Below are 25,184 nucleotides of genomic sequence, written 5' to 3'. Positions count from 1 at the left end.
TCAGTGATTTTGTCCAATTTCTTATTATATTTATAATTTCTTAAGCTATCATCAAACAAAATGGCTGAAAATTGCTAGACAGACATTTTAAGACCCAAGGAATCCAAAAATGTAAATTAAAAAGTGGACAGAGAACTTCTTAATATGATTATAAAGGTTTCAATTTGCTACATGCATTTTTCGGATGCCAAACTTTGGGGGCCTATAAAAAAAAATGGGTACAAAATTTAAGAACTGAAATTCACATGTTTTATACTTATACCTATACTCTTTCATGTCAAAATAATACTCTTTCATGTCAAATAAAAAATATGAATTAATTTTGATAACTACTATGATAAAAGCTAGATTTTCTGACTTGCAAATTTTGTACTTTTTTACACTCATTGTTCAAGATTTTTGTCTATGACATCACAATTTACATTATTGCTTGTTGATGACGTCACAATGTACATATTGTTTGTCATGATCTTATAACAAAGTTAATGTGCGTGATAATTTGATTATGGCAAATCGTAAAAGAACGTAGTTTGTCCAAAAATCCAAATGTTTAATTTTTGTCTGAAAAAGTCACTAATTTCTAAAATGCTAAAACAGGCCTTGAATTCAAACGATTTTTTAATTCTAAACTCAAGCTTTCTATGTTTTTGTGACTGTGCAGTCAGAACTCAGAATGTGCTGTACCGTAATGTAAATATGCAACAAGGCATATATTTTTTCTCTTTATTGACCTTGTGCACAACTCTGCTTGACCTGATCCAATTGGGTCAGTTTAAATTGAACAAAGCAAACAGAAGATTGTTGCCACAAAAAGCCTTTGCACTCAGTTGCCTACAGTACAGCTTCCAAAATGTCTGGATGTTTCATTTGTAAAAATCGACACATCAGATGGCCATTACCAAGGTTTGACTTTGAATGTTCGAGACCGAGACACTAAACTCAGTGTCTCCAGACGAGACACGTGTCGACACTGTATCACACTTTACCATATTGTAAAAACATGCTTGTCATCCAATCTGTATACTTTGATTTACAAATTTTTTTTTTTAGTAGGCTGTTTATGAAAATAATCTCAACTAGGCCTATTCCGATTGACGTTTGTAAATCCAACATTAGCTTATGATTAGTGACCTTGTTAATTGTCAATTGATCTATTATAAGTCGCTTTTTATTAAGAATGTTGTAATTTTCAGAAATCAAGATGATTATCAACTTGTGAGGAAATTGGGAAGGGGAAAATATAGTGAAGTTTTTGAAGCATTCAACGTCACTGAAAATAAAAAAGTTGTAATTAAAATTTTAAAGGTAGGCCTACTGGTAGTGGTGCCTTGGTTTTGTTATTATATTTGATGCATGTACATTGGCGTAATTTTTTTTAAAAATTTGACGAAATTAGGGGTGCTCTAAGTTATCTTATGAAAATTGTCAATATAGGCTAATCAATTGAAAACCTGACCGATGGAAAATGTTAAAGCAAATGACTCAATCTAATAGTAAATTCAACCATGTTTAGCCTACGTCATGAAACGTCGAATCAACATAAAAGAAGATAATTTTGTCGTATGTGTAATCGAATAGACTGCAGCGGTATGTCAAACGATCAGATAGAAATGAAAACAAGTATTACATGCGAGGCGAAAGTGATCTTACATTGAATATTGAAATATATTCGACTTTAATTTGTGCACGTCTGCCTTATAATGCGGCTTGCTATAAATGAATCACATCCAAATTTGTTTCTGCGGGTCGTTGTCTTGGAAACAAACTCCGTGACAAGTTCTTCCATGTTTAATTTCTCCGCCAATTCGCGATGACTACCTGTAACGGCCAAATTGTTCAGTCGTTGTTGCGTTTGAGTGCTGCAAAGGTAGGTCTTCAAGCGTCGTAATAACGAAAAGGAACGTTCGGCTTCACAGGAAGAAGTCGGCATAACAATGTAAGTTACCAAAGCTGCATATATATTTGGCATTATATCGACCATTGACGGCTGTGCAATGAATTTCTGACGTAGCGTATTCACTGTCACAACATCACCGTCACGTTTGCATCACAACAACAACCACTGTTTGCGTTCACGCAGCAAATCCTTGCGTTCCCAGTCACCATCATAAAATTTGCTTACTTTCGTAACATCGGCTTCTTTCATTGTGGGATTCTCTAGCAGCTCTAGTAGCAAGTCTGCCATTCGGTATGATGAAGAAGGGAAACGGCTAACGATTGCATCTGACGCCGTTTGCAGAATGTTTTTGTAGACGTTTGAGTAGAAAACAGCACTTCTTGACGCAGTGCGCGTGTTTGTGCTTAATTGTTACGCAATAGTACAATCATGTCTGCCTTTGATATGTGTGGCGCTGCGTACCACCCACAAATGTAAAACACTGAAAATATTGCGCTTTGGTGAAACGACTTTCAAGAAAGAAAAAAAAACGTTATTTAGCAATGCAAATTTCCATTTGAATCGGTGTATTTTGTATGCAAACCAGGGCCCAGGGGTGCTCTCGCATTTATGTTGTTACCTCAGATTTTCATTTTGGGGTGCTCAAGCACCCTTCGCACCCCTGAAATGACGCCTATGTGCATGTATAATATAGTATATAATTAAGGTGGCTCTTATTTGTCAAAAAATGAAAATTATTTGAATTTTGCTGAGAACACCCTTTTAAATGGTAAGGTTGTCAGAAAAAATAACTCCTACAAAAATGTTTTGAATTTGAAATTGATTTAGGGGTTGCCCTCTCCCCCTAAAGTTCTGCATCCCCCTCCAAAATACCAAACCTGCATAATGCATCTCAAAAACTGCTTGAGCTAGAGATACGGTTTTTGTGTCAAAAGATGCAGAAAGCATGATTTCCTATCTGCTTTCTGAACAGTGATTGTGCCTAATGCCTATCTTGAGTAGAAAAGCAGTCATTTAGAAAAAAAACTTTTTTAGGTATTCTAGCACAAAACAGCGCTGAACAAGTATTGTGGCCTAAGCTATTCAATAAACAAAGTTCATACACTAATCTGTAAAACTGGTAAAGCAATAAACGAAATAAGTGTTCCTAAATTTTTTTGCATTCATACATAGCTAAAATGCCCCTGTTTTTTGTCATATTTCTTGCAGAAATTTCTGAGCGTGCAATCCACTATCAAGCTCCAGGTGCCATGTATCGCGCTCATTGGATGGCGAAGGCGATTTATACCATCAATATTTGGATGTTTTGTCATCAATTCAATATGTTAAAGAAAGAAGCACAAGGTATTCGAGAATTAGACACCTGTTCTGTTGCGTTTCATCTGAAAGCATGGATAACATCACCCAATGTTATAGAAGAACCACTAAAGGATTTTGGACTTATGGATCAACTTCTTAATTATCCGCATACAAGTGTTTCTGCTGCAAATAGCAAAAAGCTTGGTCTGCATTAATGGCTGTTCGAAGAAATGGTTGGACTAGCCTGGTTTGACTCTGGATTGTCTGTGGAAAGTAAAAGGCTAATGATGGCAACCATGTTACTGTAGATCAGGGTTGACGAACCTTTTTGCGGCTGCGGGCCACTTTGTCAATTACACATGAGCTATCGGGCCACACAACTTTTTGATAGTAACCTATTATGAAATCTTTTAGAAGCGACTCAAGATATTATTCATGAAAAGTAACAAATGGCAGATGAAAGTAATAAAACCCACACAGTTGAAATTATCTTACGCAGAATCGTAGCACACAACAGTAGAAAACTAAAACAAATCAACTTGAGCAAAAAGGATAGAGCAACAGTACTTGCACTGATAATGACGACAGTTTAATTTTCAAATCGTTTGCTTTCATATGAGTATGATTTCTCCTTTTTGCTCAAGTTGACTAAATGTTTCGACCATTATGCTCCGAAACAACAAATCAGTTAATGAAATTTCTTTTTCAAACAACAAACAAAAGCCCATGCGAATCATACAGCTGAAGCTATCTAATGCAGCATTGAAGCATTAAATATTATAAAATAACATTGAAGCATTGAATTTTTTTGCTTAGTGGGATGTTTGGAAAGTTTTTTGCTCGACTAAGTCTTCAATATTAAGTCGAACAGACGATGTGGCAACTCTCATCTGCATACTAAGATTTTCATCTGTCAGCCTTGACCTGTAACAACTTTTTGTAAAGTTTATTTTAGAAAAGAACTGTTTGCATAGGTACGTAATGTCGAAAACAGATGACTATTTGAGAGCGTGAGCTTTCAAGTTTGGAAGTTCTTCCTTTGATAGACATACACGATAAAATTTAAGCAACGGCTTGTTCACATACATCGCTTTTAGCGTGTCATCACTCTGTAGTTTCATGAGTTCAAGTTGGAGCTCATAGGATGCAGAAGCATGTGTAACATTGAAGGAGATAGAAAATACATCAAGCTCCAGTTACTTGCTTTTGATATCCTGAAATCTAACATTACAACTTTCCAAAAAACTTAAACATTCCACAAAGAATTTTGTGCGGCCCGCAAAATGTGGCCGCACAAAATTCTCTGACGGGCTGCAGGTTTGTCACCTCTGCTGTAGATGAAACAGCAGAACGTCCACCAAGGAGACCAAGCGTCAAAGTAGATGCCTTTTTTGGCAATAAGGGTCTACAACAGTTTTGCACCTCTAATTCAAATCGGCTTCTTCAGCTGTAGGGTTATGATGAAGCAATGCTTATACTTTCAAAGGATCCTGCTCGTTGGACTGAAGACGGTGCATTTATTCAAGCTTTACACATTGAGAAGGGACTTTCAGCAGTCAATGACAGAGCAGTGAGAGGAGTTGATCTAATCTAGTATTTTACTAAACACAGGAAACTGTTTTGAAATTGCAACAAGAACAATATTGCCGATTCTTCTTCTTCGTTTGAACCTTCTTCGCCACTCCAGCTGTCGAGCAGCCCATGAATTGATTCGTCATCCAGTTCACGCACACCATTTGGCGCATGGTAGGTGGCACAGTAACAGATGGTGTGGTCTGCGGTTTGTTCCTCCTTGCCACGCTCACAGATTGCGGATGGAGCCATCCCCCCATTTTTGCATGTTGGAGCGGAATAGTCCGACGCCAGCGGATTGAGCCGCACCCAGGCCTGCCATGGCAATTGCATTCCGGTTGGGTGGGGACTGGTGTCGGAGATGAAACTTTGGAGTCTTGAGGAGTTCTTTTTCCACTCCGAGCTCCATTGGTGGTCCGCCCAAGCAGGGCTGCGATTTTTTCTTTCTTGTCGAACGGCCAAAAATTCTGCGTTTGTTTGTCGAATAGTAATATGACGTCACAGGAGTCAGATTATAAGCGTTTGGCCGCGAGTTACCGCACAAGTTGTGTGGTATCAGAGTCACTTACTTAAGCTTTTGATCGCACGCTAAGTTATGCACCTAAGCGCTAAGTTATGTACCTACCGGACATGTATACAGCCCTCGAAATTAGCCGCGCGACGGCAAAAACATTGCCGTCGCCAAATCAACAAACCTTGGATTACGGCGGCAATGGACCTTTTGCACATTCAAAATCACCAGAGCGTGACGTTTGAGTTACGCGGAGTGTGAGGGTTAAGAATCGCTTGTTTTCTACGGTTTATGAAGGCGTTTCTTATTATTGCAAGCAAGCGTGAGGTCGCTGGCAGGTGAAAGTAAATTTTTTGTGTTTATGAATTGTTGTAGGTTATCGGTACACTTCAGTTCTTGTTCGTTTTAATCATAATGTTGGCTAACAGACTAGGAAAGGCAATTTAGGACGGCCATTGTGGAGCGTGTGCATTTTGACCGGGAATTATGGATCACGTTAGTGGTAGCCTATTTTGTCTTGCAACATTTTCTTTTCATTCTGCATAACATATGCAACAAACCAACCACACTTCATTGGTGATGCCAAGCATAGTCACTGGGATTTTCCTGTCGAAGATGTGAAATTGACAAATTTTTTTTATGGCCCACTCTCTGCAATACATGAATGCGATGGCGTGCAATACTTCGTGTATTCAACACATCGTCTTCACTCATTTGAGGCCTACCTAGGAAAGGAGAGATATTCAAATGTAGACCAATACCATGTAGGCTAAATCTTTTTCTATAAGAAACCTTTTTTCGGCCATAACAGCATCATTGAAGTGCAGTGCATTAGCAGCTATTTTCTGCTTCAAAAGGTGAAACATCCACTCCTCTGACATATTTCTTTGTCACTCACATTACCAGTGTAGCCTACAACTGAGATGCAAACATAATAGCCCCATTTCTTGGATCAACTCCCACTAATCTAATGCCTTTGCAGTGTTCGTATTTTTATAGTTCGAGTACGTTTGCGACTGACGGTGAAGTAAGGATGGTGTTTCGAAACGTACTTCAGTGCAGTCGATGGTGATCATGGTGCTTGAGTAGGCTAGTCCTTTTTGAAGTCTAGCTTCATGGCTGCTATGATGACATCACGATGACGGAATATGTTCAAACTAATCAACCTTGAATTACATGAGATGAGACTGAGATGCATTCATGAATAAAAAATACGGTGTACAGTACGAATGCAGAAGTAATACCAAATCTTGTGCCTAAGTCTGTATAAAACAAACCCATGCGAAGCTTCACCAACACCAAGAAAAATTCATCTTCCACCGCTAGTCTATGTAGCCTAGATGCAGTGCTCCTCTCCTGTATCATTTTGAGGTATTTCGAAAGTAGCATCGTCATCAAGTTCTGCATCAACATTTTGATTTGCATGCTTAGCTTTTGAAGCTGTGTAATACAGGAAATTCTTCCTATCTTTGCCGGGCAAGATCGCTTCCAATGCAGTAAAGAACGGGTCGAAGGTTAACACTTCTGTAGCCTAAGTTTACAACTTAAAAGAGTTTTATTTTCTGGAAAATTATACTGAAACACTAATACACGCCTGTAAAGACCACAAAACAACAGCTTAAGCAAACGTTAAGCAATTTATTCGCCTGCAAACTACGCCACTCACTCTATTGCACAGCATTGCAAACAGCGGCTAGTCGTTCACGACTCCAACGTCATGCTCTGTTGGTTTGTTATGCAAAAGGTCTATTGCCGTATGCTTTAGTGTTTAATCAAACGAAATTTTATGCGTTTCTTCATCGCGTGTCACACGGCGGTAGCCCAGAGCATCACGCAAGCTATTTTATGCGCTGACAATGCTCTTGTGAACTGTAAAAAGTTTGCAACCTTATAAATACCGGCTTATTGTTACGCAAAAGTTATTTTTTCATCGAATGCTTATTGTTAACCGATGTCATTGCGAATATAAATTATAGTGAAAGAAGATACAGTTAAAAAGTAGAATTTACCTGCTATAGATTATCAAACAGAAGGAAAAGTTAGTGAGGTATTTTGCAAAATTTGTAAAGAATTTTATGACGGAAACAAATTGGAATTAGAAAAGCTAAGGGGTCAAGTTAAAAAAGTAGTACGAAATTCGATAAATGGTTCTTGGGCAGTAAAGCTCTGATAGATTGGTCTTCAGCGGTTTTCATCAGGAGTTGTGCGGCACGTACAAATGGGTGTCTCGATTTCAGTCACCAATGACGCTGTCGCTCGCTCACAGACTCCTAGAGACTTGAGTTGAGCAAGTGGTTGGGGTCCGTAGTGCGGTGAGAAAGAGATAGGATGGCTTCTTCCCTTCGCAAGATAGATGCATTCAATGTTCAGAAAGCAGATAGAAAACCATGTTTTCTGCACAAAAACCGTATCTTTAGCTCAAGTGATTTTCGAGATACGCAGGTTTGGTATTTCGAGGGAGGGCACCTGTTTTTTTTTTGGTTATTTGTTGGTCATTGACCGATTTTTTAGCAAAGTGTCCGAAAAAAAAATATATATGATATAGTTAATTCGGTAAAAATGTCAATTCGGTCAAAAAGGAACTGCTTTCATCAGAAAAAATGACCAAAATAAATAAAAAATGACTGAATTTTTTCAAGTCATTTTGGACAAATGAACGAAAAGTCTCAGCGAAAAAAAAAACCAGGAGGGCACAGAACTTTAGGGGAGGAGGGCCACCTCTGTATCAACTTCAAATTAGTTATTTTTTTTGACAACCTCACCATTTGAAAGGGTGTCCCAAGCAAAATTCAAAAACTCAATTTTAAGAGCCACTCTAATATAATATATTACTTAATAGAATATATATTTATACAATGTAGTATCAAGAACTTTTCATTAATTTAACTAGTCCAGCAAAGCACAAATATTGTGCTGTAGAATTCTGAACAGTGAATATTATAATGATTGAATATATTGGCTCACAAGAAAATTGTGAGAAAAAGGAATAAACTGCATTTACAATTAGTCATCATGTTCTTCGTGTGCATTTGCTTCGTTTAATCAACTAATGAGTATTCTTGAAGTTTTCCATTGTATGGTAATTTGGTATTTACCCACTATTAGGGGGGTATGTTAAAAGACGAATTTTGAGTACAAACTCTGAGTACCCCCCAAAATTATGCCACTGGTAGTAAAAAAACATATTATGAAAACAATTTGGGATTGCCCCTCCGGGAACTCCCCGCTACCGGGGGTTTTTATGAGCGATTGTCAAAATACATGTGATTTGATACCTAAAATTTGAACCGGTTGTCATGGAAGGCTGGCACCAGTCTCAAAAGTTTCGTTTTGAAAAGTTAAGATAGGAATGTAACTGTTTCAGAAGTGTCAGGTGTATGGACAGGCCCATTTTGGCCCAAAACGGCCTATTTGGCCTATCGCGATTGTATGAAATTCAAAATTTTACCTTACTAAGTTTGAAACCGGGCTAATTTTTTGTTTAAAACAATATGATTCAAATTAGTACTTTCAAATGAATCATATGCATGTCTAGTTGTAAAAAATTGATTGATTACCTATGACATCATTACGTTTAAAATCAGGGACGTTTTGGGTAATGTCGTAAAAATTGTAATATAGGCATACAGCCAGTCATTATAAAGCATTTTCAATTTTCTTGCCCATGTTTGCTCTTTTGGAATATAAATATATATAATATGTACGTGTCAGTTACCAATGTGACATATTATATATATTCAGTATTACTTGTGTCTATCTATATATTCAGTGTCTATCTGATAAAATAATAAGAACAGGATGCTATTAAATCATAGTTTGTTTGTGCATTTGTATTATTTCGTTGTGTATTATTTCGTTGTTTTGGATATGGACAGCTTTGTCTGACGCAAATAAATAATAATAATAGTTATGTTTCAAAGGTCCAATGTTATGGAAGTAATTGTGTAGTTCCAGATATCAAATTAGTGTTTTTTATCTTTTCATTAAGAGCTTCATTCAATAGTTGAACTGTTTCATTTGAAACACAGCATTTGATTCGGGCAGATCTGACATATGACACTAACAAGAAGTTCAGGATTTTCAGGAAAATCCATATTTCTTCATCTCTGCTGTTGCCAACCTTCTTGAAGTAAGTAAGTAGTAAGGCATCATCATTAAGGATAGACCCAAGATAAATATTAAGGATAGACCCATAAAAGGATAGACCCTCAGCCCCAGAAGCTCAGACGACGACGACGATTCACAACTTTAACAATGTTAGCAAAGTACCAGTGTTATTAGCTTCCTTCAATCCAGATGGCAGCTATGAACTCACCAACTTGATAGGCTGGTGCTGCAAAATCAGATTCCTGGTCGTTTGATGTGGAGCTTGAATCTGCCTCTGTAAGCAAATGCATAGCAGAAAGCACACTTTGGAGGTCTGACGTTGTTGTACATGAACGTGAATTATCTAACTAGCTGATAAGGTTGTTGGCATAGTCTTCAAATCTGGAATTTTTATAGTCTCGTTTCAGTCGGAATATTGAAGCACTTGATTTTAGGGAGAGGCATGTCTTCTTTGCATAGCGAACTTCAGTGCAAAGTCTTTTGTTCTTTATGTGATCTGTTACAGCATCACTTTGAAGGTAAGCACTCACTTCCTCAGAAGTGGTGAAAGGCCCTGGTGGATTTTGCGCTTTCAGGAAATCTAAATCAGCAAGTTTACTTTGCTCTGCTCTGATATTAAGAGCTTATTTTTTAGAGTAACCTTTTTCTTCATAAGCTTTTATCTTTTCATTCCATTGCAGTCTAATTTCTTTGCTGTCTTATTTCTGTACTGGTTTTTCCCATTTCTTTTCGTCAATCTTCTGAATATTTTCAAGTAAATCTGTGCTTTTATTGAGAACTACGCTTCTGGACACTGTATCAAGATTTCTTTTACCATAAACATATATCTTGTAGTTCGCTAATCCAACACTACGTTCTTCACCCAGGTTGTGGACTGGCAGATTATCCAGTTTCTGTAGGACATCATCACTTGCCCATCCAATTTTCAACAACGATCCTGTGTCCTCATTTGCAGCAGGACCAAAACCAAGTAGAGACCCTTTTTGAGTTGCCAAGCCTTTTGCAAAAGATTGAAGGAATAGAGCAAGCAAGCTCTTAACTTAGTTACAGTGTTCTTGCAAGCAAACATCGATCGAGCTGAGAATTGTTGGCTTTGGCAATGTCGATTTGAACATATCAATTGACGAAAAAGAAGTAACACACTCTGATGTTTGCAGGAAATGATGTGCCTGAAGCATATAGGCGAGTAAGAAGTGACATTGGACCCGGACATTTTTGATAACAACCATTTTTTAGTTACAGGAGGCTTGTCTGGTAGTCAAACCGACGATTCTAAAATTCGGCAAAAATCGGACCTAAGGAACTGCCCCAAACCGCATTTTAAATTTGCATAGCGCGCCATCTAGCGGTTGTAAATATCTGCTCTAAATAAAATGCAACAATGACGCATACATTCACGTAATTAACAATCACAAAAAGATAAGTGTATTAAAACTATTTAAAAAGGTTGTGATCATAGGTGTCGCAGTAAAGGAGCACTAAACCCTCACCCGGATTATGATTTTACAAGTAATTTGCTTGCAAGAGTGCAATTTTCCAAAATCGGATTCGCCTTCCAGGCAAATACTTTCCCATCAGGTTTTCAAGCAACCCTATTTTATTTTTTTGATTTCTCTAAAACAATTTCCGCCGTAGGCTCAACAACCACTTACACCAGACGTTAACAGTAGTTTTTTTCACAATTCTCGCACCTCAACACTCAAATGTTACTTTAAATTGAGAACTTTTCTTACCTATGTTGCAGCTTACAAGACGAATTTGGCTTTAAAAATTGTGTCTTTGCAACCCTCGCCTCTCCCCCACCCCTGCATTTTTTTATGACGACACCCATGTTTGTGACGTATTTGGTCATTTATTACAGTTTAATGATTTTCACGCAATTATAATCACCTACTTTAAATTGTAATTCAATGTAGGCTATATGACACTTCAACAACATTAGCAACTGAAACAAATGATGATACAACGTTGGCAGATGTAGAATCAACGTATAATAGGCTAATAAAACGATGAACATCAGCAATTTGAGCGATTAATGCTTCAAGAGAAAAGGCAATATTTAATATAATGCGTTCACTTTCATTAACAAATCATTCATTGCAAAAAATATTTTACTTGCAAAAACTACCACAGTAACAATTTGAGTTCCCGTTCTAGAGATACAACTATTTTTATTAAAGTAAATATACTTCTACACTTACAGCTCTTGGGTATCTAACACTCTAAAAGTGATGACTTTTCACACTGAGCTTCACAAGCACAGTAAATACTGCACTTAAAGCCTTTCTTGGAGCAACCACAAGATGTGCATAAACGTTTAGCGCTCCTGCGATTGCACCTAATTTCTTTCAGAAAGGTTTTGGGTGCACATTCATTATCTGTCATTATTGGGACCAGACCAGAAGTTGTTTCCTTGTAGCCATAGAAAGTAGGATTCAGCACAGTTTTTAAATGACGCCATGTTGACACTTGATGATACACACGAAGGCTGTGAAAGTAGCATGCTCTACTTGTTGGAGGCATTCTTTCAACTGATATATATTTGGGGAAAAAGCGTAATTGTAGCGCAATAAACTCAAAGTATCCATGGAAAACCCTTGCTTGTACAGAATTTTTGGCAAATTCTTTTTCAATTCTGGAAATGTCTTCTTTTAAAGCTTCCTTGTTTCCGAAGGCGGCACATTTACGTTGCACTTTGTTCAGACCTTTTAAGATTTTAAAAACTTTTACTTTTTCTATTCTGTAAAAGCAGGATGTTGTATCGCAGCCAGAGAACGCGTGGCAAATAACAACGTTCGGCACATATTTTCTCGGAGAGCAAGCTGCTGCAAGCAAGCTGCTCCGAGAAAAAACATCAGTTGATGAAAACCACCAAGTCGTAAGCAAACATTTTTGAAAATGCGAAAATTGTCCTGTTTAATTTTGAGTGCTCTGAAGTAGAGGGGTTGGTCAAACGTTAGTGGTGCACAACATATAGCCTACTCATTTTCCTCGCTTGGTCTTAAAGGAATATCATTGTACTGTGAACAGCTTCATCTGTTGCGGGATTAAGCGGTATCATAGGATTAAATGATACTGACGAAACTTGAAACTCACCTTTAACTACATTGGCCATGAACCCTTGCCATTTTACTGGCTTAGAATTGAATATATGTGAACACAGCCACAGAGTGTCAAGCAATTCATAGTGTGTAAATAACACAGCAGAGGCATTCAGCTGCTTGATTCGTACGCTTTCCAAGTAAGCTACCCATCTTTGCAGCAGTATACGGTTTGACTAAATTGCCAAAATTACCTAACTCCAGTAGTTCAGTTGCACTGACGTGTCGTTTTTCAATAACTAGTGGCCGAGTTGCCGTTTTTGGTGTTTGACAGTTTATAATGCTCATCACATGCGTTGTATCATGATTCATGACCTGTCAGAGTATCTTTGTTAAAATCGAAGTTATCTGCTACCCACTGACAGAAAGAACCGGGATGACTTGTAGAGTCTATTGTCTCATCCGTATTATCATTATTCGTTTGGCTTGCAGTAGCCTAGCTGATCGTTGAAACGCTATTACTTGACCATAACTTACACAAAAACCAAGGGATGATAGTACATCCAAGAGAATACGCGATCTTGTGACCTGATGTATAAAATGCCAATTGACAATAAAAGAGGGGAAATGTAAAATAGCCTGCTTGTTGACTGCAGAAATACATGGGACACCGATTTGTAGAAGCTTCTTCTGATTCCTTCCGCGATCGAGGCATTCAAGACTTTAAGCGACTTCGGTATTTCGGAAGCAAGATACTCCAGATTAATGTCTTCAGGAACAGGATAAGATGTTTGAGCTTTATCAATTTTTTTAATTTCTTTCTTTATAACACTTCCAGCTTGCTGTTCAGTGATGCTCAGTTGCTCATCAAAGTGCTCCAGCAAACGCCATTTTAGATGTTTGCTACTGTAAGTTTGAACATCGCTAGATGAAAATGTCGACATATGATCGCGTAGCTCTTGCAATGTACATTGCCTACCTACTCGATTAATATCATTCATCCACAAACAGAGCTTTTTGAATGCTTCTTCCTTCAACAAATCTGAGTTGCGAAAGTTGAGCATGCTTCCACCAATCGCGAAGCTGTAGATTGCGGTTTGTGTGCATCTGCTTGGTTTCGAACGAAAGTTTTCGATTCGTATAATTTCTGTAGCAAATATTGTGGACTGCAATTTCCCGTTGGTCGCCAATATTCTCATTTATTTGATCACGATACTTAACAGACCACTGGGTTAGTGTTGATACTGCTTTTGAACCCAGCGTTCTGCCAGTTTTTCCACAAACAACCACTTTCTGACAAATTTCGCAGATTTTACTTACATTGCTTTCCATATTGGCTCAAAAACTCAACGTTTTAAACTACTTGCTTGCACGCGTATTAGAAGTTAGAACTGAAGAATTGGTCATGTAACTTACTGTCCCATAGCTCCGGCCACGTGTCAATATGAAATCAAGTTGACAACCTGCTGAGAAAATTGCTCCATTTTACCTAAACTTCACGTTTGGTGACGTTGCATCGAAGTAAGAATGGCCACCTATGTAACGACCTATTTCTTCAGATAACCACTTTTGTGTTGCTTTGGCAATGGTGTTATTGATTTAATGACTTGGCTGGTCTGATGTCTAGTTCTGATGTCTAGTCTTGGCTGGTCTAGTTGTTATCCAACTCCTTAATTATGCAAGAACATTTGTTCGGAGCATTTTCTGAAATCTTTTCTTTGTAAAAGTTCAAGGTATAAATCATTACCAAATTTTATGTGCTCGTAGTTTTCATGTTCTTCAAATACGTTTTAACAAACGAAATTACGTTTTCCGAAATCAATCTTAGTTAATTAGTATTTTGCATAATTTTACAACCACTGCACTATCATTGCAGCCTAGTTTCTGTTACATGAGGCACTCAGTAAACAAAATATGTTATTTTACGTCGATTCAACGTCGCCAGACGTTGAATCAACGTAAAATAGCTAATTCTGCTGAAGGGTAATTCTAGACACTATGTTAATCATCTTTGTTTCACTTGAAATTTGCGAATTAGCACGACGGAAAATACTTATGTTTTTCTTCCGCTAGACGGCGCGCCGTTCAATAATTGCTTCCCTCAAAAAGGCCTTTCCTTATGTCCGAATTTTGCCGAATTTTAGATTTGGAGTCTCAAACAGGTAACCTATCTTTTTATGAAAAAAAATGGTTTGTTATCAAAAATGTCCGGGTCCGGCTATTTTTATGTCAATTCTTACTCGCCTAATAGTCAAGTCGGGCAAATATATGACTCAAAAATGTTACAACCCTATCATAGCTTATTAATCAAAAATTTAGGCCCATTGCCATCTCATTAAGGCCAATTATTGCCAAATTTTCGATTTTGTACCATCGCGGTAGGCTAAATGGGTCATTTTGGGCCAAATTTGGTTTGTACGGGCCAAACTATACACCTGACACTTCTGAAACTGTTACATTCTTATCTTAACTTTTCAAGATGAAACTTTTGAGACTAGTCTGAGCTTTCTATGACCACCGGTTTAAAAGTTAGGTGTCAAATCCCATGCATTTTGGAAATCGATCGTTAGACCCCCCGGTAGCGGGGAGTTCCCGGAGGAGCAACCCAAAAATTTTTTCATAACATATTTTTTTACACCCAGTGGCACAATTTTGGGGGGTACTGAGATTTTTTTAATTTTAACATACCCCCCTACCACTATGCAGTTGCTTTACGGTACTGAACTTTGTATTTGTAAGGTACTTTGCTGATTGCAATGTTCATGATGACCAACTTTATTTCTAAAAACTTTCCACAAGAACAATTGCCAACGTGGTCATTTGTAGCCTTCACACCCACTTTGCTAACAAAGCTTTTGATTGGAAGAACCATGTAGGCTAGGACTGTAGGTGTATGCACACTGCACAGATGGTGCTGCATCAATGCTTGATATTAATTGTAGAGTCGTTAAAAAAAAATCCAGCAGAGAGGAGAACAGAACAAGCCAAGTGGAATTACTCTCACTGCTTCTTAGGGAACCTCGCTGCAAGCCAGATATCACCAGACTGCACGAGTTTGTAGCTGTAGAGACTGAAGTATTTCAAGTGGAATGCACTGCTCAAGATGTTTTGCTGCTTCGTGCAACATCTTGATTAAGATCACTTGCCATTCTAGTATCACAGTGATGAAGAAAAGTATTGAGGGTGAAAGCCATAATCGCTAGTACTTTGTTGCATAACAGCTCAAAAATTTTTGAAAAATGCTGATTTATGTTATGACAATTTTTTAAATCTTTGATGATACCCGGTATACCATTACCAAAAACTATCATATTGGATTTCTGACTTACAATTAAACATGAAATCTTAATTTGTTTTTCTGCACGTTTATTATTTAACTAACAATCAATAAAATGGTTTGGTTTTGAATCTTTATCCTCGGACTGACAAAGTCTTGATAGGTTATTCCTGGTAGCATCGCATACTTGTAGACAGTGGTGCCACGGCTTGTGTTTTAGCACAAGATCTTGTGTTTTTAATTTTGATCTTGTGTTCTTGTGCTTTCCGATCGATTTTTGGCTAAATCTTGTGTTTTTTAATCAAAGTCAAATTATCCGTTGCTACCATGGTTTGAGTTTGGTAGAGAATTAAGGACTGGCACTAAAAGGTTTTGGTAACTAGGTTTCTGGTACCGTACTTAGGCATATTGACCAATTTTACACATTGAGTTATCAAGCCTGACAAGATTAGCTAAAAATTTGATCTGAAGAGAGTATGATATGATGTGTGCTCGTCGTCAGACTCAGATGTTGTGTTGCTAGATAACAAGAGCAGCGAAAAGAGTACATCACCAATCACCATTCTGCATCAAATAATGACAATCATTCACCAAGTCCCAAAACAAAAAAAGTGATATAAACAGCATTTTAATCGTCAATGGTTGAATGATCCTGATTTTAAAAGTTCGATACAAGAAGACAAAACTGATCGATATGTCGCCTTTTGTAAGATTTGTGATATTAAATTAAAGACCACGAATTAAAAGAGAACAGTGATTTAGTAAGCATGTATCTTCTCTAACTAAACTGTTGATTTCAGAGTCATATTATTCTTCAAATTGGCACAAAATGGGTCGCAAAGGACAAAGGTTCAATTTTGCAATCTTGCGCTTTTGTATCCAAACCTTGTGCTTTTTTTTCTTAAATCTTGTGCTTTTTCCAAATTTGCTGTGGCAGCATTGGTTGTAGAGGCTCTTTACACAGAGTCGGTTACCGAGATTGGCAGAGTGAAGTTTGTGATTGTTGAAATTTTGTTGCCGGGACTTATTACATCCATTAGGCGCCACTGAATGGAGATCAGTCCTTAAAATGCGTTGCTCAAGCACACACTCCGAGAGTCGAACCAGCTACTTGGAGCGAACAAATAAGCTTATCATTGCAATCTGCAGTATCATCCGTTTACCTCTAATATTGTGTTCAACCTATATTGGTGAGAAAACCTTTAACTTAAAAACTTTGGTTTCTTTTTAGCCAGTAAAGACAAAGAAAATAAAAAGAGAAATTAAGATCTTGCAAAACCTAAGAGGTGGCGGTCCAAACGTAATTACTCTCCTTGATATTGTAAAAGACCCTGTGGTAAGATACAATTAACCCATGTAAATTGCTGACATAGTGTACCTAGAGTTGTTATTTTAAAGTCATTGGATTATTTAAAGGTTTATGGTTAAGGTTTCAAGGCTTTTCATATGAATTGTCATTCTCTGTATTCTATTGTGCAGTGCAGTGAGTTCACCATATGCATTATCCATCTTTAGAAGCATGTATCTTTTAAAAAAACAGATTTATATACTATTTTGGCCATAGAATATTTACGTTATAGATTGACGGTACATGACTTAATACCGTGGTCCAAATGGCGCAAATACGAATTACGCGATCCCTAGGCTGCAAGGCACGAATGACGCAAGACAGGAATGATGCATGACCTGAATGATGCAATGCATGAATGACGCAAGGTCCGAATGCCGCAATGCATGAATAACGCGAGATGTGATTGTTTCGTACTAAAATTAATTGTTCTTTTAAATAGCCTATGGTACTATTTTCATTTGTCACGGTAGCAATTTCAATTTTTATACAAATAAAAATAGTGAAATTGATTTTTGCAGTTAACAAAATAAAGATGAGAATTGGTTAAATTTCTCCCTAAGAAACGAATAAAATTTTTGGATTCAGTATCGAAAAGTATATATATACACCTGGAACCGTCAACAGTTTAGAAACCTTGAAATTGATGCAGCACAATCTTATGTTTGTTCACATCGACGTCAAAGAAGACCTAAATTTTGTACTAATAATCAAAAATTATAATCAAGAAGTTTTCTGTGACGATTAAAAAACTGAAAAATATGTGTGATTGATATTGATGTGCATTGAATGCACACTGCACAGTATTTCACTTTTGTGACAATACTGCAGGAAATGCAGCCTACTTTCAATAATTAGTTTTCAAAACCTGTTTGCCAAATTTTAAAAAAATCAAGAGTCCTGGTCCCACTGAAGGCTAATCTGACAAAAGAATGAACCAAAATACCTCAAAGAGTTATTCGTGACTCTTGCAGGTCCTTTTCGAAGCGTCTCTGGCTTGTTATCGAGGAAAATGGCGGACACATTGAGTGAAACTTGGTTTTCCTAAATATTTATTTATCTGAGAATAATATTATATGTTTATTACTCAAAAGTTGTCTACCATTTGTTAAATACAGTTGTTTGAAGTTGTAACATTAATTATATTGATGGCCCTGTATATTGACGGTACACGTCATCCGGGTCTTGCCCAACAGAGGTAAGAGTGTAATGTAAAAAAAATGCCGCTCACACTGTTTGTTTGAAATCGCACAGTTTTTTTTTCAAGTCTTTTGCGCTATCTCGAAAGTGATTTTGCAATGATAAGTTTCTCATCTGTTTGCACTTCCAGTCACTTGTAGATTGTCATCTAGGTAAACAAACTCGGCATACGCTTCTTGTGTCAAAGCTAGGGGCACTTTGTCTGGTAAAAATCCCAAAAAAGGTTCATCCGAAACAACGGGAGTTAATCTGCAAAAAAAAACAATTTTGGATTGTACAGTAGGGAGGGCCGTCGGAAACAGATTGCTTAGCAAATCGAGTTTCTTAGGAGGTTTGTCGAGTAAATAGCAAAATCGAAAACAATTTTTTAATTGAATGCCAGGAAGACGGCGCACAACCAGGGGCTAGTTTAGCTGATAGAGGCTCGGGACACCCTTAGACCGGGGGGTCTGTGCAAAAAAATTTTGCGCCTAAGGCGCGAAAAACTTTACAAAATAACTTGAAAGTCACCCACACGGTTGCTAATGCCTTTACGCCAAGCTCAGTCGCCACCTTGTGACTAAAATTAACCTTGAAAAAGGAGGCATTTTGCAGAAACTTCAAAGGCTGAGAGAAAATAATGATAATAACACAAAATCACATTTTCCACGCCGAGAGGCCCTTCAAAAGGTTGTCTCAGGACAAATGCACCCTCTGCCCCCCTTAAATCCGGGCTTGTGTAGAACACGGTCCAAATAATCAGTAAATCACCCCATTTCATGGATATTACCCCCCACCAGTGGTGACGTTCTCTACAAAAGCGCCCTAGTGAAAAAAATAAAATCATGAAGAATAAGGACACCGGAGATTAAAAGAAGGAAATGGAGCTGCACGAATTGGCGGAAGCAGTGTCGACTAAAAAAGTATCTACGATTTCGCCATGTGCAGTGGCGATTATTACGTATGAGGGAGTGATCAAGAAGATCTTGAAGGAATGGGCCATGGTTAAGATGAAGAAAAAAATCCCCACGGCGAGAAAGAAGGCTGAATGGAAAACTTCATTGAATACCAGTCTTTGCTTCCACACGCTTTTCGAAGTCGTTGACGACAAATTGCTGTACTCACCCGACGTTGATTTCGTTATCGACCAACGTGGAGCACGCATTGGTTTCATTAGAAACGTCGATTGGGAGGCGCAAATCTGAAATGAAGAGGGACGAGGGAAGGAGCAACTGCTTTCGCTAGAAAACGAGTGAAAGAACGCGAAGAATGTACTCACGACTCGGATGACTACAATACAGAAGAAACTTCTAGAAAGCGCTTCCCTTTTAGAGTGCTCGATCGGCAGAGAAGAACTCGAAGAAGAGCAAGAGTGATGTACTTTCGATCTTCGTACAGTTGCGCGTGAGGTGGAAAGGTATGGAATGCTAAGTCGAGCAGCAGCTGCCCTCGCAACCGTAACATTACTGGACACAAAAGATGATTTCAATCCGACGATGATAGTCGACAAAAACAAGCTCGTTCGTGCACGAAAACTGCTCCGTTTAGAGACGAGTCACTTCGCTTCCAGTTCGCTCGACACAATAGTTGAAAGCCTTTACTTTGACGACAGAAAGGATAAAACCCTTAAATTGAATGGCATAACTAGCTATCGTCGAAAATAAATCGAAGCCCACTAGGCAACGAAATGCTGAAATATCCATGATCTGAATATATCGACCACGTTTCCACTGAAGGGTGTTCAACTGGGAAGACCATTGCCAAAACGATGTTGGCTGCTCTTGAAGTCAAGGGACTAACGTGAAAGGCATTCTGGTCGTTGGATGCGACGGAACTGCCCTCAATGCAGGTATGCACACAGGAGCCATCACCACCATTGAGCAACATATTGGAAGTACGGTGCAATGATCGATTTGCCAGTTTCACCTCAATGAACTCCTGCTTCGGCATCTCTTCGGTGAGCTGGAAGGGAAATCATCAGGACCGCAAACCTTCAAATGATTTATCGACCGTGTCGTCGTTAATGATAAGTGCAAAATAGGAGAATTTGCAGTCGTCGAGTTCGAGAAGATAAAATCCAATCTGACAGAAGTCGATGAGGTGATGGAATTAGTGGCGATCAAAAGTATCTGCTCGATGTGTTGGTCATCGAGGGAAGTCTGTCTCCAGGAAGCATTTGATTCCGTGATCCAGGAAAACAGGGTCATGCACGATGGCTTAATCTCGCTTCAAGGATATGCCGACTTTATATCTCGGAGCCAGAACCAACAGAGGCGCTGATAGAAATGACGACGTACATCGTTAAAGTTTACGCTCCCATCTGGTTTACTACCAAGCAAAACAAGAAGGTCACTTTGCTGCTCGGTCCTTCCTTCGGTTGGTTAAGCTCGTCGTCAGCGTATGCTCAAATTCTATGAATGGAGACAAAGGACCAGATGAACTTCAATTCGCTTTTAATTCCAATTCATACACAACATGAATTTGTTGTATATCCGGATTTCGAGCATTTAGCTCTCTTCAGTACAACTTTTGAATTGCGAATGAATAACACTACAAATGAACTGGTATTTATAGCGAAAAAGGTTCTACGTTGACAGCGATGGCATTGCAAAACCAACGTCAATCACTGCCAACGTGGAGCAAACAATTTGGACAGTGGCGAAACGGTTGAACGAACAATGGATAAAGGCCTACGAATAAAATTAACACGTGGAGAAACTTGCGTTAACAATATCGACGTGGAATTTCATTGCGCTAGTTAATTTCATTGCGCTTGGTTAAGCTGACTCGCTATCTGACAGGCCAATTAAAAAAGTCGTCGACAGTGGCCTACAACCAAATGCTTTCGCTGCGCATTCGAGAATGTAGTGTTGGCCCTTCTGCATGACGATTCTAAACCAATGCGTAGACTAAATCGGATCCAGAAAGCAAGGAACGAGTACACAGATTTGACAACAAACTCGTTGCTCCGGTGGAACGAGCGGAAACTCACTGAGCCACTAATTCTACACAATATCAGCATGGAACAGCTCACAGAGCTTTTTGTCGAGACCGATGCTCCTACATCGATTGACAGTTTTTCGTCCGGCACACAAGCAGTTGAGCGCGAAATCAAACTCGTCACCGAAGTAAGCGATGAAGCCATCGGCCATGACAACAGACATGAACTTGCTGACGCGAACTGCTGCTCGCTCACATTGTTCACGTTTTGAGTCAAAAAAAGATTACGTTCTGTGATTGTTTACGTCGTTTTGCATATTTTCTATTTTTAATTTTGTTTTGGAAAAAAAATGTTTTTTTTACTTTTATGGGTTAATATTGACTTTTTTGTGCGGCGTCTTCCCGCGCCCCAATCTAAAAATATTTACAGATTATTTGTTTGTGACCTAAGCCTCCTATCTGAGCCGAGTTGCTAAGTGATTTGACAAAAAAGTGCATTGACGGCCCTCCCTAATGTACAGTATGCTTTTATTTCATGTCAAGATTGTGCGTCTACGTCGTTCATATGAGATGTTATTACGGCGTAAATACAAAAGATTTTTGTGAAAAATGTTTGGTTATGTAGTTTAAACGTCTCAACCTCGGTGGTTACGAAAAAGTTAAGAGGCAGCATGGATGCAACAGATGTTACGTCACATGCTGGGAAAATGGAGATGTCCGGATTTAAATCATCCGGGACATTTTGCATATTTCAAACATGTACTATGTTCCTGTTACTGACAAATAAACCATTGATTGATTGACATTTGTAAATTTGCCTCCGGCTCTGAACACCCCCCCACTAGCCTGTATGATATACATGTTTAAATAAGTTTTTACATTCTCTAATGCATAATATCTGAATTGTATCTGCATCCTAGGCAAAGGCTACTCTTCATTACACTTCCTTACCTTTTTCATGACCCGATCAAAACGGATATAATAAAAGCATGGCCGCTCTTGCGCAATGATAAAATTGTTTGAAACGCGAAATTTACTATCGCCATCTAGCAGTTGCTGTTTTGAACTTTTATTTGCCACATGGCGCTAGAGTATTATATTCCGATTTTATTGATGTTTCAATGGCAATTCTAGGTTCACCAGGAAGAGATTTAACAGCAAAGTTAGTGCAGACGGTCAGAAAGTTTTCAATTTTATTAGGGACAGGGTTTTGGGCCTAGGTGAAATATTTGCTGAAATCTGAAAAGCGGTTTTGGTCTAATTGTTAGTGCAGAAATAGTGATAACAATCTTCTTACCTGTGCCATTTCAGTTTTTCAGTTTAAACAAACATTAGCTTGTTTTATTTGAAATTTGTGTTTCGGGTTATTTTACCAAAAATTTGTGTTTAGGGGTATCACTATATGCCTGCGGAGGTCTGCTACTATTCGGCTAGTCTAATTGGGCTAGTCCGATTCGGCTAGTCCTATTCGGCTATTACCCTATTCGGCTACAGCCCGATTCGACTAGTCCGATTGGGCTAGTTCCCTATTTGGCTACAGTCTTTATCAGTTAGTTCCCTATTCGGCAATTTTTTGAAAATCCTACGATAATCCTTCTGTAATCCAACAAAATCCTTCTGTAAATCCAACGACGCCTTCTGTTTATTTAGAGAATTTTGTATTTTATTCCACAATAGGCTATCGTTTCTTTTGCATTCTTGTATTTTATCCAGTGTTTACCTTTGAGTGCCTTCCCAGACGGCAAAATCAGTCATTTTTACATTGATTCAACGTCTGCAGAAGTTAAATCAATGTAAAAATGGCGGATTTTACTGTCTGAGTGAGCCGTGTGATAAATTAAAGCCTTCGGTTGTGTCATAATGAATTGCGTGTAATTACCATCGCTTGACGGAGGAGCAAGACTACGCGCGCCAGTATTTAAAAGAAAATAGCTGAGAAAAAAGTGGGAAGCGAGGTAAAGTTGTTTACCATAGAAATGCTTGTCACAAAGCAATAACGAAATTCTGGAAAACCTTCTCGAATGCGTTGATTAATGATTTTAATTGGGAAAGAAAGCCAGAAGTAGACATTTTTTTATTCAGGTTAAAGTGAAACCACTCTACGTTGGACTAAAGTTCAAAGTACAGTTATCTCCCGGTTAAGTACGCAACTTGATCCTGAGTAGTGTGTGCGAACTTATGTGGTAGGTGCGTACTTAGCAGTTATGCAGTCACCTAGTGAAGGTATGCGTGCAGCCATGCACCCTGCATGCGTGGCCAACGCGTGTGTGAATATGTGTACCCAATACACAAATGTCGCATTTATTATGTCATTGACGATGCGTTGCCCATGTTCAATTGTTCATTCATTCATAAAAAGTTTTCTGTTATGTTTTCTTGTTGTGTTTTCTGTGGTTTTGTATGCCATTCTTTTCAATACAATTTTCTCGTTTGCATGATGTCAGGTAAAGGTAAGCGCTTAAGTGAATCCCAAAGATTGGAAGTCATTGCCAACTTGTATGTACCGTCCGCTCCGAGTAAAAAAAGTCTCGCAAGAGAGTATGGCGTGAGTGAAGCTGATATCCGAAAGATTTAAAAAAACTGAGAAGTTATTCGAAAGCGTTCTGCTTTGATGTCTGAGGAGACAAAGACAAAAACGTTTCGAGCATCCGTTGGTCGGTTTTCTGAGCTTGAAGATATTCTATATCTTTGGATTGATAGCATGCGCCGTGCAAGTCTTCCCGTTCCCCCCTCACTGGTCATTGCAAAAGCAAAACAAATCGCTCAACAATTATCGATATCAGAAGATGAATTTAAAGCGTCGCGGCAGTGGCTTAGCCGGTTCAGAGCATGTCAAGGATTGCAGAAAGTTCTTCTTCATGGTGAAGGAGCTGATGTGGACAAGGAAGACCCAAAGCTTTTGGCTGCATTGAATGATTTACATGCTATAATTGCACGGTATGATCCTAAAAATGTGTATAACATGAATGAAACAGGGTTGTTTTTTCGTCTGCTACCTAGATATACCTTGCTTATACCTATACCTAAGCTAAAGACCGTGTGTCTCTGGTGACATAGGTATCATCGCCATGATTCCCATGTCACTTGGTAAACAGCCATGTGACATGGGAGTCATCGCGGTACTGAAGAAGAGGTACAAATATTCAAATCTCAGGGAGGTTCTGGATTTTTACGAGCTTAACGAGAACTTGAAGGCCCACAAAAAAGAGCAAGCTAAAAGATTACCCAGAGGGGCAGCAGGTGTTGCTTATGGGAACCCTTCTCATTTGCTGGATGCTGCTCACTATGTAAAGCAAGCATGAGATTTAATATCGGATGCGTCGGTAAGAAACTCGTTTAACAAGGCTCAACTACTAACTCCGTTGGATGGTGGCGTTGATGAGGAACCTAACTTCATGTCTGACATGTCTAAAATTTTGCGCTGTTTTAAGTCTATGGATATTTCGGTTGACAAAGACGAGCTAGACAGATTTATGCATGTTGATGACGAAGAATAATGAAGAGTATTCACAGGCGATTTTGGGTAACGTGAATGAGGTGTTGGAAACGATGCAGACTGAAAATGATGACACTGACGATGAGGCTGGCCCAAGCAACGATTGTGCACCTGTCGAAAACATCATCGTTTTTCATGGCTTTGAACAACTTTACAACAAAGTGCTTGAAGTTGAGCTTACGATAATCTCAAAAGCACTTTTGAATGCTTTCAGCGAAAACTGAGACAGGTGACGTTGGAAGCCAAGCAAAAAAGAATGCAAAATATGCATCAGATGACTTTGCACGACATGTTTAAGCAATGAACTATTGTTAAGTTGACGTTTAACTTTTCCTGACATTCAGTTAATGTGCTTGCTGTTTAAAATAAATAAATTGTTGAAAAAGTTGAACCCAGAATTTGTGAAGAATTTTTGCGTACTTATCTGGGATGCGAATTTAAACGGGTGCGTACTTAACCGGGAGATGACTGTAACTATCAAGTTGCCTTGCAAAGCGGCAGATCAAAGTTTGCAAAA

General features: G+C 38.5%; 1 protein-coding gene across 1 annotated transcript in view; it reads left to right on the top strand.

The window, feature by feature from the left end:
* LOC145770071 (casein kinase II subunit alpha-like) overlaps nucleotides 1-25,184 on the top strand; it is a 106,810-nt gene that overhangs the window by 32,496 nt on the left and 49,130 nt on the right. The window contains exons 2-3 of the mRNA XM_082581659.1: nucleotides 1,194-1,305; nucleotides 16,936-17,040. Coding sequence (XP_082437785.1) covers nucleotides 1,194-1,305; nucleotides 16,936-17,040 — 217 coding nt within the window. The remainder of the gene's footprint in view (nucleotides 1-1,193; nucleotides 1,306-16,935; nucleotides 17,041-25,184) is intronic.

This window comes from Aplidium turbinatum, chromosome 5, assembly GCF_918807975.1.
Source record: "Aplidium turbinatum chromosome 5, kaAplTurb1.1, whole genome shotgun sequence".
Taxonomy (NCBI): domain Eukaryota; kingdom Metazoa; phylum Chordata; class Ascidiacea; order Aplousobranchia; family Polyclinidae; genus Aplidium; species Aplidium turbinatum.
The sequence above is the reverse complement of the archived record's forward strand: the minus strand, read 5'-3'. Positions and strand labels throughout refer to the sequence as shown.